This window comes from Etheostoma cragini, chromosome 16 (assembly GCF_013103735.1).
Source record: "Etheostoma cragini isolate CJK2018 chromosome 16, CSU_Ecrag_1.0, whole genome shotgun sequence".
Classification (NCBI taxonomy): domain Eukaryota; kingdom Metazoa; phylum Chordata; class Actinopteri; order Perciformes; family Percidae; genus Etheostoma; species Etheostoma cragini.
Window position 1 is genome coordinate 16,971,250 of NC_048422.1, and position 20,300 is coordinate 16,991,549.

General features: G+C 41.5%; 1 protein-coding gene across 7 annotated transcripts in view; it reads left to right on the top strand.

Moving 5' to 3' along the window:
• ctif (CBP80/20-dependent translation initiation factor) overlaps positions 1-16,962 on the top strand; it is a 50,398-nt gene extending 33,436 nt beyond the window's left edge. For 4 of the 7 annotated variants that reach the window (XM_034895719.1, XM_034895717.1, XM_034895718.1 and 1 more), the window contains 6 exons: positions 992-1,072; positions 4,373-4,955; positions 6,202-6,501; positions 9,799-9,954; positions 13,514-13,567; positions 14,176-16,962. In XM_034895719.1, coding sequence (XP_034751610.1) covers positions 992-1,072; positions 4,373-4,955; positions 6,202-6,501; positions 9,799-9,954; positions 13,514-13,567; positions 14,176-14,397 — 1,396 coding nt within the window. In that variant the 3' untranslated portion in view covers positions 14,398-16,962. The remainder of the gene's footprint in view (positions 1-991; positions 1,073-4,372; positions 4,956-6,201; positions 6,502-9,798; positions 9,955-13,513; positions 13,568-14,175) is intronic. The other 3 variants (XM_034895721.1, XM_034895723.1, XM_034895722.1) reach the window with 2 other exon arrangements.
• The last annotated feature ends 3,338 nt before the right edge of the window (positions 16,963-20,300 follow it).

A 20,300-nucleotide genomic window follows, 5' to 3' on the forward strand; every position in this document is an offset into this window, starting at 1 on the left:
GATTGGCTGCTTAGAAATTAAGTGTTAACGAGCAGTTGGACAGGTGTACCTAATAAAGTGGCCGGTGAGTGTAGGTCAACCGGAAGAAAGAGCATTGAGTGTTGGCAAAGTGCCACCTACTGTACTCGAGGTGGAGTTACTCCGTCACTCTTCCTATTCTTTCCCGCTAATGTATACGGGGCGAACTGGCATATCCTGGTTATTCACTGGTAAGCCCGGTTACTGCTGTGCATGTAAACGCACTGATGAAGTACCAATTCTGATCTGTTTATGATCAAACATGCATTTAGGAAAAGTACACAGCAGGTCTGTTTGTTTATTTCTGAGCCTGCTATGAATAGCCTGCTATTCTGCTTCTTGCCACGATGACTCACAGTTATTGACTGCAGTCTCCAATTTAAGCATGTATGGGCACACATTTCGTATGTTCCTGAGATTTTGAATCTTAAAACTTGTTCAAAACAGAGTAAATGTTCAGTCAGGCAGCCAAAACTTCTTCTCTTCTCACAGTCCATTAAACCGGTGTGTTTTGTGGCCCGTATGAAGCTTTGGCTGTGTTACTGACTGTCTGGCCTGCAGGCTTCTCTTCCCCCCCCCCCCAAGCCAATCGATTTGCTTGTCTGGGTCGACCACTGGGTTCACGAGTTCCCCATCCCCATACATCTACAGCAACAGCCATGATCAAACATCAGTATCCTATCCCCTCCCATGATTATGTCTGCCAATTCATTTTCACCTTTTTAGTTACCACTTCCTGTAGTTCTATGCATGTTATTACATAGTTATCAACCTGTAGTTTTTTTTTTTTTCCCCTCTTTGCTTCCCTGGCTTTTTCCCCCCTTTCTGTTTTTTTTTATAATCTCTTGTCTTCTCCTTTTACACTATCTTCAAAAATTTCCGCCGTTATCTTCATTATTTTCTGCCACTTTACTCCACTCTTCCATTCTTTCACCCGTCTGCATTGTGGCACACCCTCCTCTCCTGCTTTTAGAGCGGTTGATCAGTTCACCCGAGACCAGTTAACCATTCTTCTGCCTTCTGGCCCCGGGGGGAAGCGCCAAGTCTCAGCCAGGTTAGTGACAACATAAGCCAGATCCTGGGCACAAAATGGGACCTGGATACCTTTCCACATTTGACACATGTATTCTACTCGACAAAGCCTCAGCATCCAAAGGTAATGTAATTGTTAATGTAATTTTAATTAAACGGGGACAATGCACAATCAAACATTAACCTTGTATAAGAAGAGGAGAGATGCATTGCACCACATTGTAGCACAAGTGCTATTTTCCGCCGTAGTCCCTGGGCTGGTAGGTAAAACAATCAATATTAATGGGGCAGCTGATAATGCATGAGACAAGTACTGTATAAGGAGTTTTTCTTCCATTAAATATTTGAATAGCTGAGAAGATAGGATGAAAATAGAGGGATTTCAAAAAAGGGACCCAGCCAGGCAACGTCAAGCACTAATTTAAATCTGATTAATACCATAATGTGACAAACTCATCACCTCAACGAAAAAAAAAAAAACAGGACTTTCTCATTTGATTAGATGATTGACTGGGCCAGAGAAGACACGTTTCTAAGTAACAAGAAATTGCGAGATGAAATTTCATCAGTGGCCCCATCACTTATCTTTAATGCAAACATCTCCCTGGATGGCCGTTCCAACACTCAAGCTGCTGCAGAGCTCGGAGTCATTAAAAATGATTAACATTTTATTACCGTCATACTTTCACCTCTCCGCATCACCAGTAGATCAGGAGAAAGGCTTATTAGAGCTGAGCCTAAACTAACTGCTAGTGTATAGATCAAATTGATCGTTGGATGAGTGAATGTGTGTGTTAGAGAGAGAGAGAGAGAGAGAGAGAGAGACTTGTGTCTCTGTGAAGTCTACGGCTTTGCAAAAGATTATAAAATCTCACCCTCCGCAGTCATTAAATGAGATCTCACGATTTCTGTCAGTCAGTGTTAAGTTGTTATATTCTAATATATGATTAGGTAGAGTGTTATTTAAAAAATTAAAACCTTAATAAGTAGCTTTGTAGAAATTTAAAAGTTTTCTGTGGAAAAGATGAATACAGACCAGGATGCTGATGTGCATGCCTGACAAGAGGGTGTTCCCTGATCATTGTGTTCTGTAGAGGAGCTCCGTTTTTGTGTCGGGCTGATGAACATGCGACTAAGAAAGGCGCTGAGGATATTTGCATAGATTTGGAGGCAGGCTGTTGGGTAGAGGAGAGAGTCAGAAGATGAACTGTCTGTCAACTCCCTGAGAGAGTGGAGCAGCGGGGCCGGGCGAGACATCTACTAAATGAACCACACAAAAAAGAGACTATAAATACTCTTGGACACATTTACTTTCTCTGTGCTTCTACCAGCGCGCACACACATTCTTATATACAGACAGATGACTATACAGACTATCTTCAGATTTTTTTTTTTTTAATTGATTCATCATTTAGTCTTTGAAATGTCAAATTATTGGGAAAAGAATGCTCATAACGATTTCTTAAATATACTATTTTGCACAGCTCAGCCAACAATCCAAAATCCTTTAACCCCCTTTTTTTGCCATAACCAATCAGTAGGGAGTGTAATTTTGCTCAAAAATTATTTTTGTGTTGACACAGAAGCTGCAGTAGTGGTTGCTAGGATTAGTTAACCTTTTTTTCACAATGATATCAACATACAGAAACATGTAGGATTTCACAATTCCTTTCATTATTGATAGATCTGCCAATTAGTTTTAAAAATGCCCTAATTCTTAGAGTCAAAGTTGACTTGATGATTGAATATTTTTTAGTTTTAGTTATTGGTTTTGACAGACAACTAGTCCAAACCCCGACGAGATTCAGTTTATGTGACAAAGCTGCAAATTCTCACATTTGAGTTCCTGAAACCATCAATCGTTTGGCATTTTTTGCTTTTAAAATTATGACTAACGCTAATTTAATTCATTTTAAAGAAGTGGTTGCGGATTCTATTATTGTTGATCAGGCCTTAACGACTGAAATGTTTGAGCAGGGGCCTTTTCCTTTTTCTACCACTTTTTTAAAATCCTTTAATTTTCGGCAAAGGTCAGTTCAGTTAAATTTTGCGGCCACAATAAAATCTGTTACCTCTGCCATGTATCATTGCTGTAGTTTTTCTGCTAGAATTTGTTTGACTTGCACATAGGAATACAAATTTCCAAGGTTGTTGTTGATACATTAATTTATTTGGGTTGGATAAAAGATTTTTTACAAAGGAGGTTTAACTATTAATGGGTGATAGTAAACTAATTTCTTTTTCACAAGGTAGAATAGTAGAATAAGGTATTGCCAATCTAATATGATTTCAATGCTTGAGGCTATGCTTTTAGATCACTAAACATGCTATGAATCTCACTCTGTGATGCACAGTACTGTAGTTGGGGCTGGTTTGTGTGTGTTTATGTGCACATCCACTAATGTCCTGTTTCAAGTCAAGTACTCCATGTCCAGTGGTGTTCAGTTCTGATTGTTATAATCTCTTTGTGAATATGGACAAAGGTCTGCCAACACATAGGGCTCAACATTAAGCATCTATATGTATGTAGGAAAGACTGGAAATATCTTTCTATCAGATTTTGGCAACTACTACATTTCATCTGCAGTCTCTTGGTTGGGAAAATGAAGTGAATGAAACTCCTGAAACAGGCTTATTGACAGACAAGTATGGCTAACCCGGTCTTTCAGTCACTTACCTTTCATCTTTTGACTGTTTAAGTGTCTTAACATAAAATTGATTGTTTTATTAACCTTGATTGACAACCTGTTAATTATATACATCACTAGGGCCAAAAGATGCCCTTTATCTGCCTGCACAATTTCATGTTGTAAAAATAACTTATAGAGCTGAGTGTATCTGAGCAAAGGTGTGCTGGTTGAGTTTGTGCTGGTTCACAGGCTGAGGCAGATAATAGGTTTCCTCCACGATGCCAGGGTGACTAATCCCCTGGACCATATGTCAGCGGCTTGTCAGTCCAGAGCCAGTACAGCAAAAGAACAGAGCTAAGCAGGACAGCAAAACAGACATACTGTGCATCCACATGTAAGCAGTCATTGGGCTTTTGCATTTTTTGTTCTTTAAAGAGCGTATCAGTAGATGAGAGGTTACTGTTTGTGTTAGGTTGTGAATAGTACTCATAGAAGAGGAGTAGAATCTAAAAAAGAAAATGGAACCTTTTCACTAAAGTAACGACAAGTTTGAAGGGGGCGCAGGGAGGAGGCGTAGACCACGGTGCCAGTGTGACACGGAGGGATGGTCAGAGTGTAGCAGAGCAGTTTCAGGTACAAGCCAGCTGCTGCTACATCACAATGATGCTAACTGGAACCTGCTTTCATTCCAGGAAACAGCAGCGGCCTCAGGGAGGAGGAGGAGGAGGAGGAGGGGGAGGGAAGAACCAACCTCAGTTGATACAGTCACCACAGCACCCGAGGGATCAAACACAACTGTCTCCAAACAGACAGCAGCAGAATTTAACAGAACTGGGAGATAACAGAAACAGTAGTGGTGGTCGGCCACCTCGCCAGTTTCAAGGAGGACATGGGCAGCGCCAAGGAGGACCCCCGCACCACGGATACAGCCAGAACCGACGTTGGCACCACAATCAGAAAGGTCAGGGGCATGGAGAGACAACTGCTGCAGGTGATAGAGTTCCCCCAAGAACAACCAAAGACAAAGAGACTGAGAATGTAAAACCTGTTGACGAGCAGATCAGACCACCTCAAGACTGCAACAGTAAGAGTCCCAATGAATCACCCAGACCTGAGTCAACACCCAAAACAAATGTTTTCCCACATTTGACAGTTAAAAAGGAATCACCCTGCCCACCAGGAAGTGGAAAGGCAAGTGAGGGCCAGTCGGAGCAGCCCAAAATCAGCTTGCTGCAGTCGTCGAAGGAGAGGCTGAGGAGGAGACTGAAGGACAAGGTACCGAAAAGCTGCTTAGTGCCTGTCCATCAGTATTAAGGCAATCAGGACTAATGTTTATGTGTACACACACGCTAGCATTTAGTTGTATAATTACTTTCATTATGTTCATGCACATACATGCACTGGCATTAATTTATAGACACAGTTTTCTTACACTGCCTTGCTGTCATTCGCTTACTTAGTTACTTAGCGTTCGGATTGACACATTCACACTAGCAGGTAAAGAAACTAAAGTGGCATTAACGTAAATGTTTTTGTTTGTTTTCCACTATGTGAACTAAACTGGCGAGTCAGCCAACTCCATTGCTGCTCTCAGCTTTCTCTTACTCCTCTAACTCATTACCACCAGTGGTGGTTTGAGTTGACAGCACGGGACTCCCCAGCAGGCAGCAAGGCAGGAATTAATAAACTGCAACGTCAGTGAATCAATGAATCCAGTCTTGAAGCCAGCTTTTGCTTGATTAGGGTGTACTGAACTCCAGCAAATAATATATTTATTTTGCAACTTACCATTTTGCAACCGATTTGGTTATTAACTTTCTAGATACAGTATATTTAACCCCTGAGTTCATGTAAATTTGGTCAATATGTTATATGACGTGCTTTCTTAGTAACATGGTAATATTCATACAGATCACTAAACCAAAATAAAACTAGCATATAGCACGTCATACGCCACCTACTGGGTTTGGGAAGTCATGTTGATAATGTTTTGTGCTTTCTGTCATGTAGGTGCATATATTAGTATAGTGATTCCTAACCAGGGGTACTCAATCAATTTGAATTAAAAAAAAATCAGAAATTAGGATTTTTATTTTGAAAAATATCTGTAGATAATGGAGTCAGCTATAATGCCAAAACACAACATGTTGCAATTCAGTGTGAACACAATTTAGCAGTAAAGCAGAGACGTGAAGGTAGAAGCAAACAAGAATAATTAATTAGTTAATTAAAAGCAATGATTGAAATAGTAGATAAAAGTAACTGAATAAATGGATAAAGGTAACGGATAAATGGTTAAGACCCGCCTTCCTCTCCTACTCTAAAGTATAGTAGCACAAATGCAAACTTGACCAAACCAACCTAAACGCTGACAGTTCAGTTAACATTAATCTGTCTATACCCGTGCTTTTTAACCAGCAGTCACTGAATGAAACCTCCTACGTTGTAGTCAAACCTAAGGTATGTTGAAATTGAATATTGCCACCCACAACTCATGTGCTTTTTCCATCTCCCGCCTCAGGAAGAGGCGCATGTGGAGGCGGCAGGCTCCGGATCACAGAGCATGGATCGGCTGGTGGACCTTCTCAACAGCATGAGGAGCAACAGCAGCGGTGTGGAGCAGCGGCTGGCCTCCTTCATGGAGGAGGCGCAGTGCTCTGCGCGGTCCGAGGAAACCCTGGCTCAGGTGGTCAGCACCATCTACTTCAAGGCCGTTTCAGACCGGAGCTTTGCGGCCACGGCCGCCAAGCTCTGCAACAAGATGGCGCTGTTTATGGTTGAGGGGACCAAGTTCAGATCGCTGCTCCTCAACATGTTACAGGTGAGAGCGCAGCGCTGGAAATGATTCGATTAGTGTGCTGCTTTAATGAATAACTGTTTTTAAATGAACTCCCCTAACTTCTCAAGGAGTTGATTTTAGTTGATGGATTTCTTGACTGGAGGTGCTGAACTAGCATAGTAACCTCTCACTAAGATACAGTTGGAGAAACCTACAGCTGTAGGATAAATATTAGAGCCCGGACAAAATTAGTTTTAGCACGGTATTTTTATTGACCAATAAGTACCAACAAGTTGGGGTCCAAAAATGGCCAAAAAGCAGTATGGTGGCCCAATGGTTAGCACTGTGGCCTCACAGCAAGAAAGTTCTGGGATTGAAATACAGGTTGTTCCGGGCCTTGCTGTGTGGAGTTTGTAATGTTCTCCCCGTGTTTGCGTGGGTTTCCCCCCACCATCAGAAAACTTGTACTAGGATCTCCAGCCAGTTGCACTGGCTCAGACCTGGTGTTGGTCCCCGGGCGCTGTAAATGGCTGCCCACTGCTCCCTTGAGAGATGGGTTAAATTTGGAGAATGAATTTCGCTTCATTAATGTGTATGTGACAAGTACCTTTACCTAAATACACTCAGTTGCCATTTAAATAAGGTAAAGTACACCTAGATACAAAACGAAAGTTTAATAATGCAGGCCTTAAATAAATCCCACCTTTCTACTTATACCAAAGTTAAGGACTTTAGTACTTTTTCCACCACAGCTATGTTGCTGTAGGAGACTGGCTACTTATCTGTGCAATAAGCTGTTATCTTGTTAATGAGCTGACAGTGCAGCTACACTATGGTTAAAAAACGAACACTGTTATATGACTGTCTCTACTCCCATCTGCGCAGCACCACTGTTATGAATATCAGTGGATCATATTTACTTCAGTTTTGAATTAGAAACAGTTTTATTCACTTAGATAATTGAATGTCACATTCTGATCGCTTGCTTTCCAAAATAAATTAGGATTTCATAGCTCCATTACAGCTTGATGCGTGATCTTCCAAGGTACTAATACTAGTCTGAAACAGTTGATTTTCAATAAAGTCACAATAAGTTCTTAAATGCAAAGTTGATCAAAAGAAAATTAATCAGTTTTGATATTGAAGTCCTTTATCAAGCACAAAGATTAAACATGCTTTTGTTCCAGCCTCTTAAGGATGTGCTGCTTATCTCTGTATGTATGTATGTGTTACTGTAAACAAGCCCTTTTAAAGATTCTTCTAAGTTACCAGCACTTGGTACTAGAGTAGATGTTATTTTGGCAAACAAGCAATTTTTTATACTGTATGTTTTAACAAAATCCTCCCTGTAATTTCATTAGCTTCATTCCCCCTTAGTTGGTTTTCACCTGAAAGGGCTACCGTGTGTGTGTGTGTGTGTGTGTGTGTGTGTGTGTGTGTGTGTGTGTGTGTGTGTGTGTGTGTGTGTGTGTGTGTGTGTGTGTGTGTGTGTGTGTGTGTGTGTGTGTGTGTGTGTGTGTGTGTGTGTGTGTGTGTGTGTGTGTGTGTGTGTGTGCGCGCGTGTTTGCGCGCGTGTTTGCGTGTGTGTTGTAAATGTCAGTGGGCAAAGTAGCTAATCTAAACACCCAGGGGAGAGAGGCCTGTCCCCTCCTTCACCCTCCATCCCTTCACTTAACTGCACAGTTCCAGTCTTGCACCCATGATGAAAAAATGCCCCACTCCCCCTCCTCGTCTCTCATGAGCTCTCTATTACTATGCTACCCTGTCTTATCGCCTCCCCTCACCCAGAACGACACGGGCCAGTGCCTCTCTACTTCTCCTTGCACACTTCCCCCCTCTCTCTCTCTTTCTAACCTCGCTCCTCCCTTTCACCCTTTCGGCCTCCTGAGATTCAGACAAATCTCGCCAGAGCGGCAGTCTAGAAGTAGGCAAACGAGACATATACATGCTGTCTTCAGAAGAAATTCAATGTCTAAATGTTAGCCCACCTGCTGCTTTTTTTCCCTTTCCTTCACTCCTACTCCTGTTTCCTTCCTGCACAAGCTCTTTTCGACTGCACTCCTACACTTTTCTTTTTTTTTTCTCCTCCCTTCTGTTTTTGTGTTTTTCCATTAAAACACCTCTTCTTTAGATGTTGAGATTTTGTATCACTGACCGAGCATTAAGAATCCCACCATAATCCCCCTTTTTTATTTATTCCCCATTTTTCCCAGCTGTGTGTCACCTGCTCCTCTTTTATTCCTCCCTTTAATTCCCACTTCCCAGCATAGACCCCCTCCTTGTCTTTGACATTTTGGCTTTTTGCTTTAAAACATTTTAAATGTCACAAGTGGGCTTATGAAGGTCATCATTAATGATGTTTCTCCCAGACCCCTGGATCTCAATATGGGGGCGATTAATCTGTAACCGCTTTGTGTATAAAAGGAGAGACATCAGGGTCTGTTGATGCTTTCATTAAACGTAGTCAGACTGTTACCTATGAAAGATTCTACATGTGGCCTTTTGTTTAACTAGCTCTAAGGCTTCTTTTCTTGAATAAGCTTCTGTTGATAATGCTTCAGTCATTTGTTTTTTTCTGCTTTGGGATGTGTATCCTGCCATTTTGCTGGCTTGTTGTGCGAGTGTCAAATACAGTGGCAATGTCCTTGGAGGTGTATGAAAGGTTTGTGTAGTTGTTCTTGAGTTTGTGTGTGGTATGTTTGTTTTTGACTGAGTGAGTGAGTTTTATTTTTTGTATCCATTCAAGGTTGCGTATGTCTGTGTACATGCAGACCTTCAGTGCAGTTGAACGAGTAGCTGGGAATATACTTTAAGCCGCTCATGTTTCTAGTGCACTCCAGTAACAGGCAGTACACTCTGGGGAAGCAGAGTGAGTCGCTCTGACTGTTAATAAAGTTTCAGTTTAACCTGCTGTTTAACATCTTCACAAGTGTGCATTACGCATTAACCCATATTAACTCCAACACTTTTACAGCACTGACACAGTTCACTACCCTTCACTTTTAAACCAAATTAACATATTCTCCTCTACTTCTGGCAGATGAAAGAAATTCATGAATTTGTTAAATGTGCTTTTTGGCTTTAAGTACTTTAAGCTGCAAGGTTAATACTTGTCCCACCTACAAAAACTCCCATCTGGGAGATAGCAAAGATGTTAACGGTGATTACCACCACTGCTGATGAATTTATGAACCACTTAACTATCCACCTACCTACTGCCTACTGAGAACTTGTATTACACATTTACAAAAGCTGGATAGCCTGTCGTGTTTCAGTGTATTTTCCAAACTTAATGTGCATCTGTTTTTGTTTTTCTTCCCTATGTTCACCTCCCCACAGAGGGACTTTGCCTGTCGAGAGGAGCTCCAGCAGTCCGATGTGGAGAAGTGGTTAGGTTTCATCACCTTCTTGTGTGAGGTGTTTGGCACCATGAGGAGCAGCTCCGCGGAGCCATTCAGGGTGCTGGTGTGTCCAATCTACACCTGCTTACGAGAGGTACTGTATCCAGATTAGTCTGGCTCCACAATATAAACTGCTGGGATAAAGCCTGACGCGCCAGATGTTCCTCTCCTCTCACTATCTTCGCTATCTGGGCTTAGCGCCGTCCAGGACGGTTGTGATTGGTTTAAAGAAATAAAAACAAGTCACAGCAATTTTTTTTTTTTTTTCTCCCTATCCCAGAATAAGTAGGTGGTATAGCCAGACCATACTGCAGCGTAATAGATTCAGCAATGCAAAACTACCAAATGATTCACCCCATCCATGTGTTCCAGTTAATGGGAATCATCCAGCTGCGTCTGTACATCTTGTCCATTCAGATCGATACATGAACAAAGTTTCCTGTTTTTGGCCAGACCTAGTCTAGACTTGAGACACCACAGCAGGGTTTGGTTAGTGGTGTAAACAGTCAGGACACGTTCAGTTCCAGGAAAATGTCTGACCCAAGGTTCATTTCTCATTAGCTGGTCATGCTCTCTTACACACACTCCCTTAGTCACTATGGAAACCATATAGGGTAGCCACAGCCGACTCGCTGCAATACAGAAGTGGTTAACAACAGATGGAATATTGAAAGGGGAAGCGAGTGAGGGTGGTAGTGAGAAAGAGAGAAGAGGTGAGAGGAAGTGGAGGAGACTGTGGTCAGGTTGACAGTTACTGCAGTTTACTGATGGCACAACAGGTAGAAGAGAGAGGAGAGGAGAGATGACAGAATCTGGGAGTGAAAAACAGTTTAAAGTACTAGTTTCAGAGGTAAAGATGAAATTATGGCAGGTTTGATGCACGTTTCAGGTTCCTATGCCGCTCTGGCACTCAACACACCTCTTGCAAACAAACAACAATCAACACACAATTAATGCCATCCACACCCTTTCCGAGCTGTGCCCAGGGCATTATCTCAGCTTGTTAAGAGGGCTCTGCAACGTGACCGAGGGTGTATAACACACCTCCATATTACAGCATCAGCAGTGTCACATTTAGCTTGATGGTGCTTGAGGTCATAACACACCCAAACAGTGTCAAACTATTTGTGTGTGTGATACTTGTAACTCCATTTCCGAGAGGCATTGTTTCTGGCTTCTATCCATCTGCTATTTTGTCTACCCTGTAACATGTAGTTGTCGATTCCAGCAAAAAGCCTTGTGCCATAATGTGCGCTCGCCTGTATGTGTTTGCATAGAAAAGTACTACTAGTATATGGGCCTGCACAGTTGTGCGCAGCCGCTGTCTTCTGTAGTTGTAGCCTGCAGAACAGGATAAGGTAACTACTGAGGTGTGTTAGGAAGTGTGTTTGAGTATACACGACAGCTGTACATATAGACAGAGCAAGTCAGTGAGCGGTGATCTCATCCAGTCATGACTCACAAGCCAATAGTGTTTTTTTAAATGCCACAATCCACATAGATACACTAAGATAGATAATCCTTGAATATGTGTGCACTGGAGCACACCTTAAGATAAATTATAACTTATTTACCATGCTCACTTAACAAATCAAACTTTTTATTTTTATTTTTATAAGGATGATCAATCCTGCACAGCCAAGTAGTCATGGAAAATCAGAAGGCAGGTAGCAGGACACTCGCATTAACATATAAAACCATCTTTCACTGAAGCCAAGACTTGGATGTGAACCACAGAGGCATTTGACAGGGTATTGGTTTGCAGTTGCACGCTGCAGAATCCATGCACATGCACCATGTCTGGTGGTGACCTCGGGCGCTATTTATATTGTGCCTTGGTAGTATCCTTCTTTGAAAGTCATCATGGGCCCTCTTAGTCAATTATCTCAGAAATTACAGTATATTAGTACAGTGATCATGTACATTCATTTTAAAAAAACTTGTTTTTTTAAACATCAAGCAATTGTAAGTGTTTTATATTTTACTTTTTGTTTTGTTTGTAGACTTTTATGTTAAGTAGTTAGTAAAGTACAAAAATAGGGTAAAATGATGTAATGTAACTAAGGGTAGTTATGTTCCTGACGCTAGACCTGCTGTTGCTATGCAACTATTGGAAAGCAACCCGCGTGTCATTAGTACCCAGATGAAACATGTTTTTCTCTCAGCACTCATACATCGTTTACTTTTTTTTAGCTAGCGGTATGAAGACAGTTTTCAAAATATACAAATATACATGCGTTGGAGTAATTGATGGACAAATGAAGCCTTGTCAGAATAGACTTCAGTGGGTCATTCAAGGAGTTGTCATGTTGAATGCATTTCTTCCATTCAGTGCTACAAGACGATTACAGCTGTCCTAGTTTTTTTGCTTTTTAAGTTCCCAATCAAATGTATTTTGAATGTGTATACTGTAAATGGAAATCGCTCAAAATCCCATGGTTTCCCTGTGCAGAGAGCTTTGAATCTTGATGAAGTAACTAACTCGAGATCTGGCTGTTTTCAGCTTCAGCAAAGAGACTGTGTGTGTGTTTGTGTGTGTGTCAAGTAGTCCACATGTAATATGGAGCAATTTAATGAATGGTATGGTGTGGTGGTGGGAAAAGAAAGTTATCGCAGTGTATATAAGAGATGATTGTAAATGAGTATAGATTAGACCATTTTAAACGTGTTGAGCAAAAACTTCACCCTGCCCTCCCCAGAGAACTCATTATGAGCTAATCCTGCTTGTCACATAGCTCTCCTACTCTGGGAACGACAAGACTTTAGTTCTCACATCAAACAGCCACACTGTCACCACACCCGTCTAAGCATACTGAGGAGCTGACATCTGCGCAACTGCTAGGCCTGAGTGATAGGTGGAATACCCTTAAGCTTGCGCCGTGGAAATAACAGGCCAGCTTGCATTGAGTGTGAATCGCGGCATCAGATGGAGGTGGTCCTTCCCTCCATGATCTCACTTATTTTTTTCATAACTTTGTGCTTGTACCCTGCAGGTCTCATTTTGCTCATTGTGCAGCAGGTCAAGTTTAATTAGACATTACTCCAGCAAAAACACTCTCGCCCCTTATTCCCTGCTATTTCCTTTCCCTCCTTCAGGTTAAACAAAGTAGCACTTTAGAAACAGATTGATGCAAAATTAACAAAACAAAACAAACTGTAATCCTTCCCAATCTAGTATGTGAGGCTCCCAGTCGTTATACCTTCCTCTGTCGCCACTGCTCTCTGCATTATTTGAATACGCCAGTTATATGCCCATCTGTGCATGGGCCCGGGGGTGGAAAGCCAGCTATCATGTTTACCAGCTATACGATTTGTTTTTGGCCACATACAGTGTGCACAAAGCCAGCCTTGATGTCTGATGGTTAGCTAGCTTGCCAGGATGAAAGCCTGGTGTGTTGTCTTCCAAGATTTAAAATCTTAATGTGGAAAATATTTACAATCTGGATTAGGTCTTTTTTTCCTTCTCTTGTGAACTGATTAACACACACAAACACTTTCATTTGCTTAATCTCCCCATGTGGTCTACATCCAAATACATATATTTATATCTCTGCCAGGCCTTGTAAGGGTTTGCTCACTCACTTTTTTTTTTGTGCAGCTCTTTGCTTTGCGGTGTCCCAGAATATTCACATTCTTGTTCTTGTCCCTTTTAGCTGTTGGAGTCCACAGATGTTAAGGAAGATGCAGTCCTTTGCTGTTCTATGGAGGTATGGTACCCCCAAACACTCACGCACAGTTAATACTTGTCTCTGTTTGAATTAAAAGGCTGATTTGAAATTTAAAGCCAGGCAACCACATTACATGCAGTAGAATTCTAACAGACCTATTGAAGCCCATGTTTTATTTGAATGTACAGTACAGCCTCAATTATGTACAATCTCAAACTCATATCTTTGATGTTCTATGGCATTATAGTGGTATCTATAGCATGATATTTCTATGGCATTGCTATTCTATGGCAGTCTCCTGAGGATTATGAATAATAAAGTAGTGCATGTGAATTTAGGTAGAACTATGGATTTAATCAGATTTGGGTCTTTGTAGAAGAGCAGAAGAACAGAAAGAGCAAAGACAAGCGAACTCTGGTTGGCAAACAGTTCCCATGCTCACAAACACATCCTTTGCAGCCTTGATTACTTACCAGCAGGCTCTCTCTCTATTGTACTCACACGCAAACATGCACGCACACTCACTGCTGTCTGGCTGCATCCACAGTAACAAGGTGCCAGACGTTGTCTTGCAGGGACACACACACACACACACACTCACACACTTTCTTTGACCTCCTGACTCCTCACTTCCTCCCTCTTATCAGTTGCAGAGCATGGGGTGTCTCCTGGAGGAGCAGCTCCCAGAGATGATGTCAGAGCTTCTAGCAGCCGTCAGGGACAAGATGCTTAGTCCGGTCGAATCCCAGCTGACCCGCTCTCTCCTCATGGAGGTCATCGAGCTGCATGCACACCGCTGGAGCCCCTTGGAGGCCCTCACCACCCAGTACTACAACCGTACCATCCAAAAGCTCACCAACACTGCCTAGGGGCCAGCTCCCTCATGAGGAAAGGAGACAAGCCCCCCTGACGCCCCGAGGAAACATTTTCCAGTGAGCATCAATGTGCTCTTGTAGTTTTACCAAAACAGGAATTTAAAAATAACCTCAATCACTAATTTAAATAAAAACAGGCTTTACATGGATATTGAACTTAATTGCACAATTTGCTCATATCTACCACAAACAAACCGTACATTGTCCACCAAACCAACAGCCCTGAGCCAGCAAGGCAACACTACATGTGGCGTTCAAACAATGAAAAGCGGATTTGCCAGACATTTGAGAAAACAGCAACGTGTGTATGGCCAGTGGGGGCGTGCTCGGCTACACAGAGTCCAGGAGCTCGTCAGGCTGTGGCCGCTGAGCGATAAAGGAGGGAACAGACGACAGAGGGGTCACACAGGGGAGAGGAGCAGCCCGCCCGTAGGGAATAGAGAGATCTGTACCCAAAGATGAATAGGAGGGGGAGGTCAGGGTAGTCTATGTCGGTTTCTTCATTGTGTTCATTTGCACACCAACCTCCCCCACTCTGTCTCTTTCTCCACCCCCTCCTTGGTCTCTCAGTTAGCCCCTGGGGTCTGTGTGGCTGATAAAAGAGAGAGGAGGAGGCAGAGAGTAGACACAGTGCTGTCTGTCTGGGCCGTCTGCCCCGCCAGGCCAGGGACCAGGTCAAAGGGCCTCGCTCCCCAGCTCCCGCAGCTCCTCCTCGCCTTTGTCTCCCCCACTGCACACCCCCCAGCAGGATGCCTTTTTGTGGGGATGAGACAGCGGGCCTGCTGGGCCAGACTGGGCTGAGGATAAGGATCAGGATGGCTAGAGTAGGGTGGCAGATGGCTGCTTGAGCCCATATGAGACGACACACCCCTCTGGCACCCTAGCTCCCTGCTCCCCGAGCTTGGGCCGGTGTCATCAATAGAAGCAGTAGGAATATTGCAGTTAGGGGGGTTGGAGCATTAGAAAAGCATTAAAACAAACACTGCTGTCTGATAATTCTTTTGTTTTTGTCCTACAGTGGAAGGTCTCCTCTGTTAAGCCGTGCATGTACATGCTTTGTTGTCATCTTTGATATGTTATTATATTATTTTTTTAATCATTCAATGTTTTTGTTGTTGGTTAAAGTCTTGTTTTTATGATAAAATGTATGTATGAGGTATTAGTGGTAGGCCTTATTGCACAAGTATGATTTTTTTTGCACTGTTTTGCTTTTAAAATTGAAAAAAAGCAAACGTTTGAATTTGAATCAGTGCTTGTGGTTTAATATTAAAATCTCAGTAGTGAGACAAATGGTTGAGCATAGTAAGGGATTTTAGGACGTTTTAATGGACTAGTGGCCTTGTCATTTATCCATCTTCATAAGAGCTCTCTTGTTTCGAGGCCTTCAGGGCTTGTGGCAGCAGAGGGCATGCTGAGGACTAAACTGTTGGATGTATTGACATTCTGTTACTGGAGAAAAAAAGACATTTGAAGAGGAAAATAGTGATGTGATAACAAAAAAAAAGCATGGCAACACAGAGAAACAGAAGTGAAAGGCTTCTTAAATATTTCTCCTACTCAAGCCTATCTTTGCAGTGGACATTTTGCAAGTGTTTAATATAACCTGTGTATTTTGAAGATGACAAAAAGAAGAAATCCTATTGTATGACCTTACAAGCTTCATGTGACCCTTATTCCAGCTAACGTGTGTACTATGATTTTGACATACCAAGCCAATCATGTACCATTTATAAATGGGCTCTATGTATAATCTGCATACAATATATTTACAAGTATTTAAAAATCATTGGAATCATTGGTTGTGTGGCTAGAGTTTGGCCTTCCCATGCATTTCTATCAGGAAATAGCTCTTTGTTTGGGAATAGTCCCACACACAAAAATACATGCATATATGCACATGCATACACATACTTAGTTTCCCATTGAATATCTGTGGGCAGTTTTGTTTTTATATTTTCTCTGTCTTGCATCAAGAATTAAAAATCCTGTGTGGTAGAAACACACCCCAGACGATTAGTTAGAGGAGAAGGGGGATTTTAAAGCTCAAATGTTTTTGGAAGTGCAGCCTAATTGTCTATTCAGTGTGTGTCTGCTTAAGAAGTGATGTTTTATTGTTTTTTTTCTGTCGTCTGAATTTTTTTTTTCTAGGTTCTTGTTTAAATTATATTTAGCTCATTTATATATACTTTCCCATCCGGTGGGTTTTCACGACATCTGAAACATTTGTTATACTTAGCTTGCTGTGTAAGTGTGGTATTACTATGTTTTAGTTCATGAAAAGAAAAATACCCATCGGTGCGTTACCATTATGCAAAGAGCGACTCGCTCTCACAGCAGATGGGGACTGGTGGGGGCTTCCCCACCTTGCGTGCCCTTAGACCCCTCTGCTTGGATCACATGACTCACTCGACAATTGAATGAGAACCCATTCATTTGCATATTCTAATGAATATTGAAAAACAAGGCTCTGGTCAGCAAACAGACAAGCTGTAGATTTGGCAATAGTGGTCATCTTGTTTGTTTTGTTTTTCTAAGCAACTGAAAAATAAACTAACATGGGCAAAATGATGTGATGGAATAAACAAGTGTGTTTTTATGTCTGCTCACTTCACATGGAAGTCAGTGTGGTACCATGAAGACAATCAGACATTACTAAGAAAACAATGGTGCACACACGGTTTCCTCTGCCATTACCAGATAGACTGCTTAACTAATCTTTGCACCACAGTAGGTCATTATATACTAACATCATACATGTGCAAACTGGAACTCCTCATTTACATGTCTTCGCCTTTACATGGTCACACATTAAAGAGACCACACTTCACGCAACGGTGTGTTTTGCAGCACGTCCTTGGCTAGTGATTTGCATTTGGTTAGGCCTGACACTTGCCTGGGGCTCCCCAACTCTGGGCATCCCAACGGGAGCTCTCTGTGCGAGGTTTCCTCCCCACTGAGGGACCCGTCCCAGGAACCTATATGACGTCCTTTAGCACACGTCCACATCAATCAACATTATCCCATGCACACTTTAAATTTGCCATCAACACCATGAGAAGCTTTGTTTTCTTACTCTCAGTTTTGTCCTTGAAGAGATGGATTTATGACACTGGTTTTGTTTCACAAACGAATAACAGTAGTAAGTAATCTTTTAAACACAATACAAACTGGGATAACGGGGAAGAAATGCCACTACAGTTATAGACCAATTCATGCAGCAAAAGCAGCTTAAAGGAAAAGAAAGCTACAGCTGCTGTAGTAGAAGAATAGAGGGAGAAAATTAGTAAGTGGAAAGAAATGGTGACAGACGAAGTGAAATAATTGTAGGAGGAGATGAAGTGAGAAAACATAGATATATATAGAAATGACTGGATCTTGGGACAGTATGGGGGAGCCTATTGAGGAACACACGCAAATAGTGAAATCAGACTGGCTGACAATTAGCATCACGGTTGACTTGGTGTTGTGCAGTTAAAACAGTTGAACGGGCATGCTAGCCCTGAGGGATTATGTTTTGTTGGCTGTGGTGCTGGAGACTAAACTGGTACGATACAGTGGGGCTCAAAAGTTTAGGCACCCCAGGTAAGAAAAATTGTTAATGTGCATATATAAGCCAAGAAAAGATGGAAAAAATCTCCAAACGGCATCAATGAAAGATTAGACATTTGTATAATATGTTACAAAAAGTTAATGTAGTAAATGTTCCCTGTGCCACTTGCTGCAATACAACCCCAAAGCATGATTAATCCCCCCCATGCTTAACAGTTGGACAGAGGTTCTTTTCATTAAATTCTGTGCCCTTTCTTCGCCAAACGTTCTATTTTAACCTCTGGTCCACAGAACGTGTTTCCACAATGCATCAGGCTTATCTGTATGTTCATTTGCAAACTTCAAACGATGATTTTTGTGGTGAGGACGTAGAAGAGGTTTTCTTCTGATGACTCTACCATTAAGACCATATTTGTACAAGTATCTCTTTATAGTGGAAGGATGTACCACAACTCCAGTATCTGCCAGGTCTTTCGGTATGGATCGTGCAGTCAAACGTGGGTTTTGATTTGCTTTCCTCACAATCCTGCGAGCTGTTCTGTCTGATATTTTTCTTGGTCTTCCAGATCTTGGTTTAACTTCCACTGTTCCTTATGACTGCCATTTCTTAATTACATATTGAACAGAGGATATTATTAAAATATAAATTTTTACCTGGGGTTCCCAAACTTTCGAGCCCCACTGTACAGTCACTGTTTCTCCAATTTAGAATCCGATCACCTTACAACAAGATGGTGTTATTTGTCTGCGAGAAAAGTGACACAATTAGCAAAAAATGTGGAGGCTATATGGATTGATGTAGGCTGTTTATTATTAAGTTTTGGATTTATGGACTGAACTATTTCATCAAATAAAAAGCAAATTTGGCCCTTGGACAATCAATTAATCATTTCAAACAAAATTGCTAAATACTTACTGATTTCAGCATTTCAAATGTTTTTTGCTCGTATTTGTTATATAAATGACATTAACTGGTCCAAATACTACAATACCCATGAGTCTTGGCTGCTGTTGCTATGGAGAAGATGCCCATCAGAGGCATGAATCAAAGCATTTGGAAGTCCAAAATGATCCAAAATGGGAATGGATATAAAGCTGAGGATTGTGTTAACTGTTTTCCCAACACTTTGATCTTTAGCTTCAGCTTAGCGTTAGTGGCACACATAACAGTATTTTACATTCTTTGATTGGATACTTCTTGCCAAAATGCATCTTCAAAGTCGTTAACTTCTAAACTGATTTCTTAAGTAGTCAGGCTTGAACTATCCACTTTTTTATCAAAGAATCAGATATCATATAATACAGTTGTTCATCATTGACGTTTTTATATTGTTTTGAAATTTCAAAGACTAAACAATGAATTTCTTCATCGTTAAAATTATCAGCAGATTAAGTGATAATAAAAGCATTCGTTAGCTGTCTCTCTAATATGGAATACAGGGGTCAATTTGATCATGTGTGGCTCATGGTGCCATATCATGACAGGAGCGTGGCCTACTTTCTCTGTTGGCATGGATGGATGGATGAATGGATTTGTGTGCATATGTGTGGTCAGGGTGAGTCACACCAGTCCATTGTTTGAGCCAGACAAAAGCCGGCTGCATCTCAGCTGGCTTTCATGACAAACCAAAGACAACGAGAGAGGACGCTCGCAATAAGATAACTGCTCATACACTCACCACACACTCTAACACAAGCTTGAACAACACAAGCGCCAGCAGATCCTGTGTTGAAGTATCTCCTTGTGGATGTGTCTCATATCTTCATTTGTCTGATGGCTCACACATTGTTTTTAAGACCTTTATTTTTTTGTTTTTGCCCTGCCGTCTGCACAGTGTGAGTCTCTCTGTGTTTGATTAGCACACAAACAACTAGAGGAGAGTACTGCAGAATCTATTCTGTTTGGTCCGAGGGTTACAGAGATCAGATATTGTGTAAAACAAAGTGGAGTTAAAACACACAGAAGCATCCCCAGATGTGTTCGTACAGTACGTTTGCTGTGGGAGAAATCAATAACTGTGGGCTACGAAGTGGTTTTAGCTCACTCTCTTGACCTTTCCATCTCAGCAGCAGCTACTGCGCGATAGTTTATTCTACTGCCCAAAAAACAGATTCTATCACAACTATATTTGGATTCAGACATTTTAGATGTATTTAGCACTATTTCTTTATTTCTTTATTTAAATTAAAATTGTATAATTTCCACTTATAAATCTGTGTATTTTCCACTTATATACACAATATGTATACAATTGTAAAGACATTTTGCCATGTACTGTGTATGGAAGACCACATTTCATTCTTTTCATTGTTAATAAAATACATTTACAGTGTCAAACAGAGCCTGG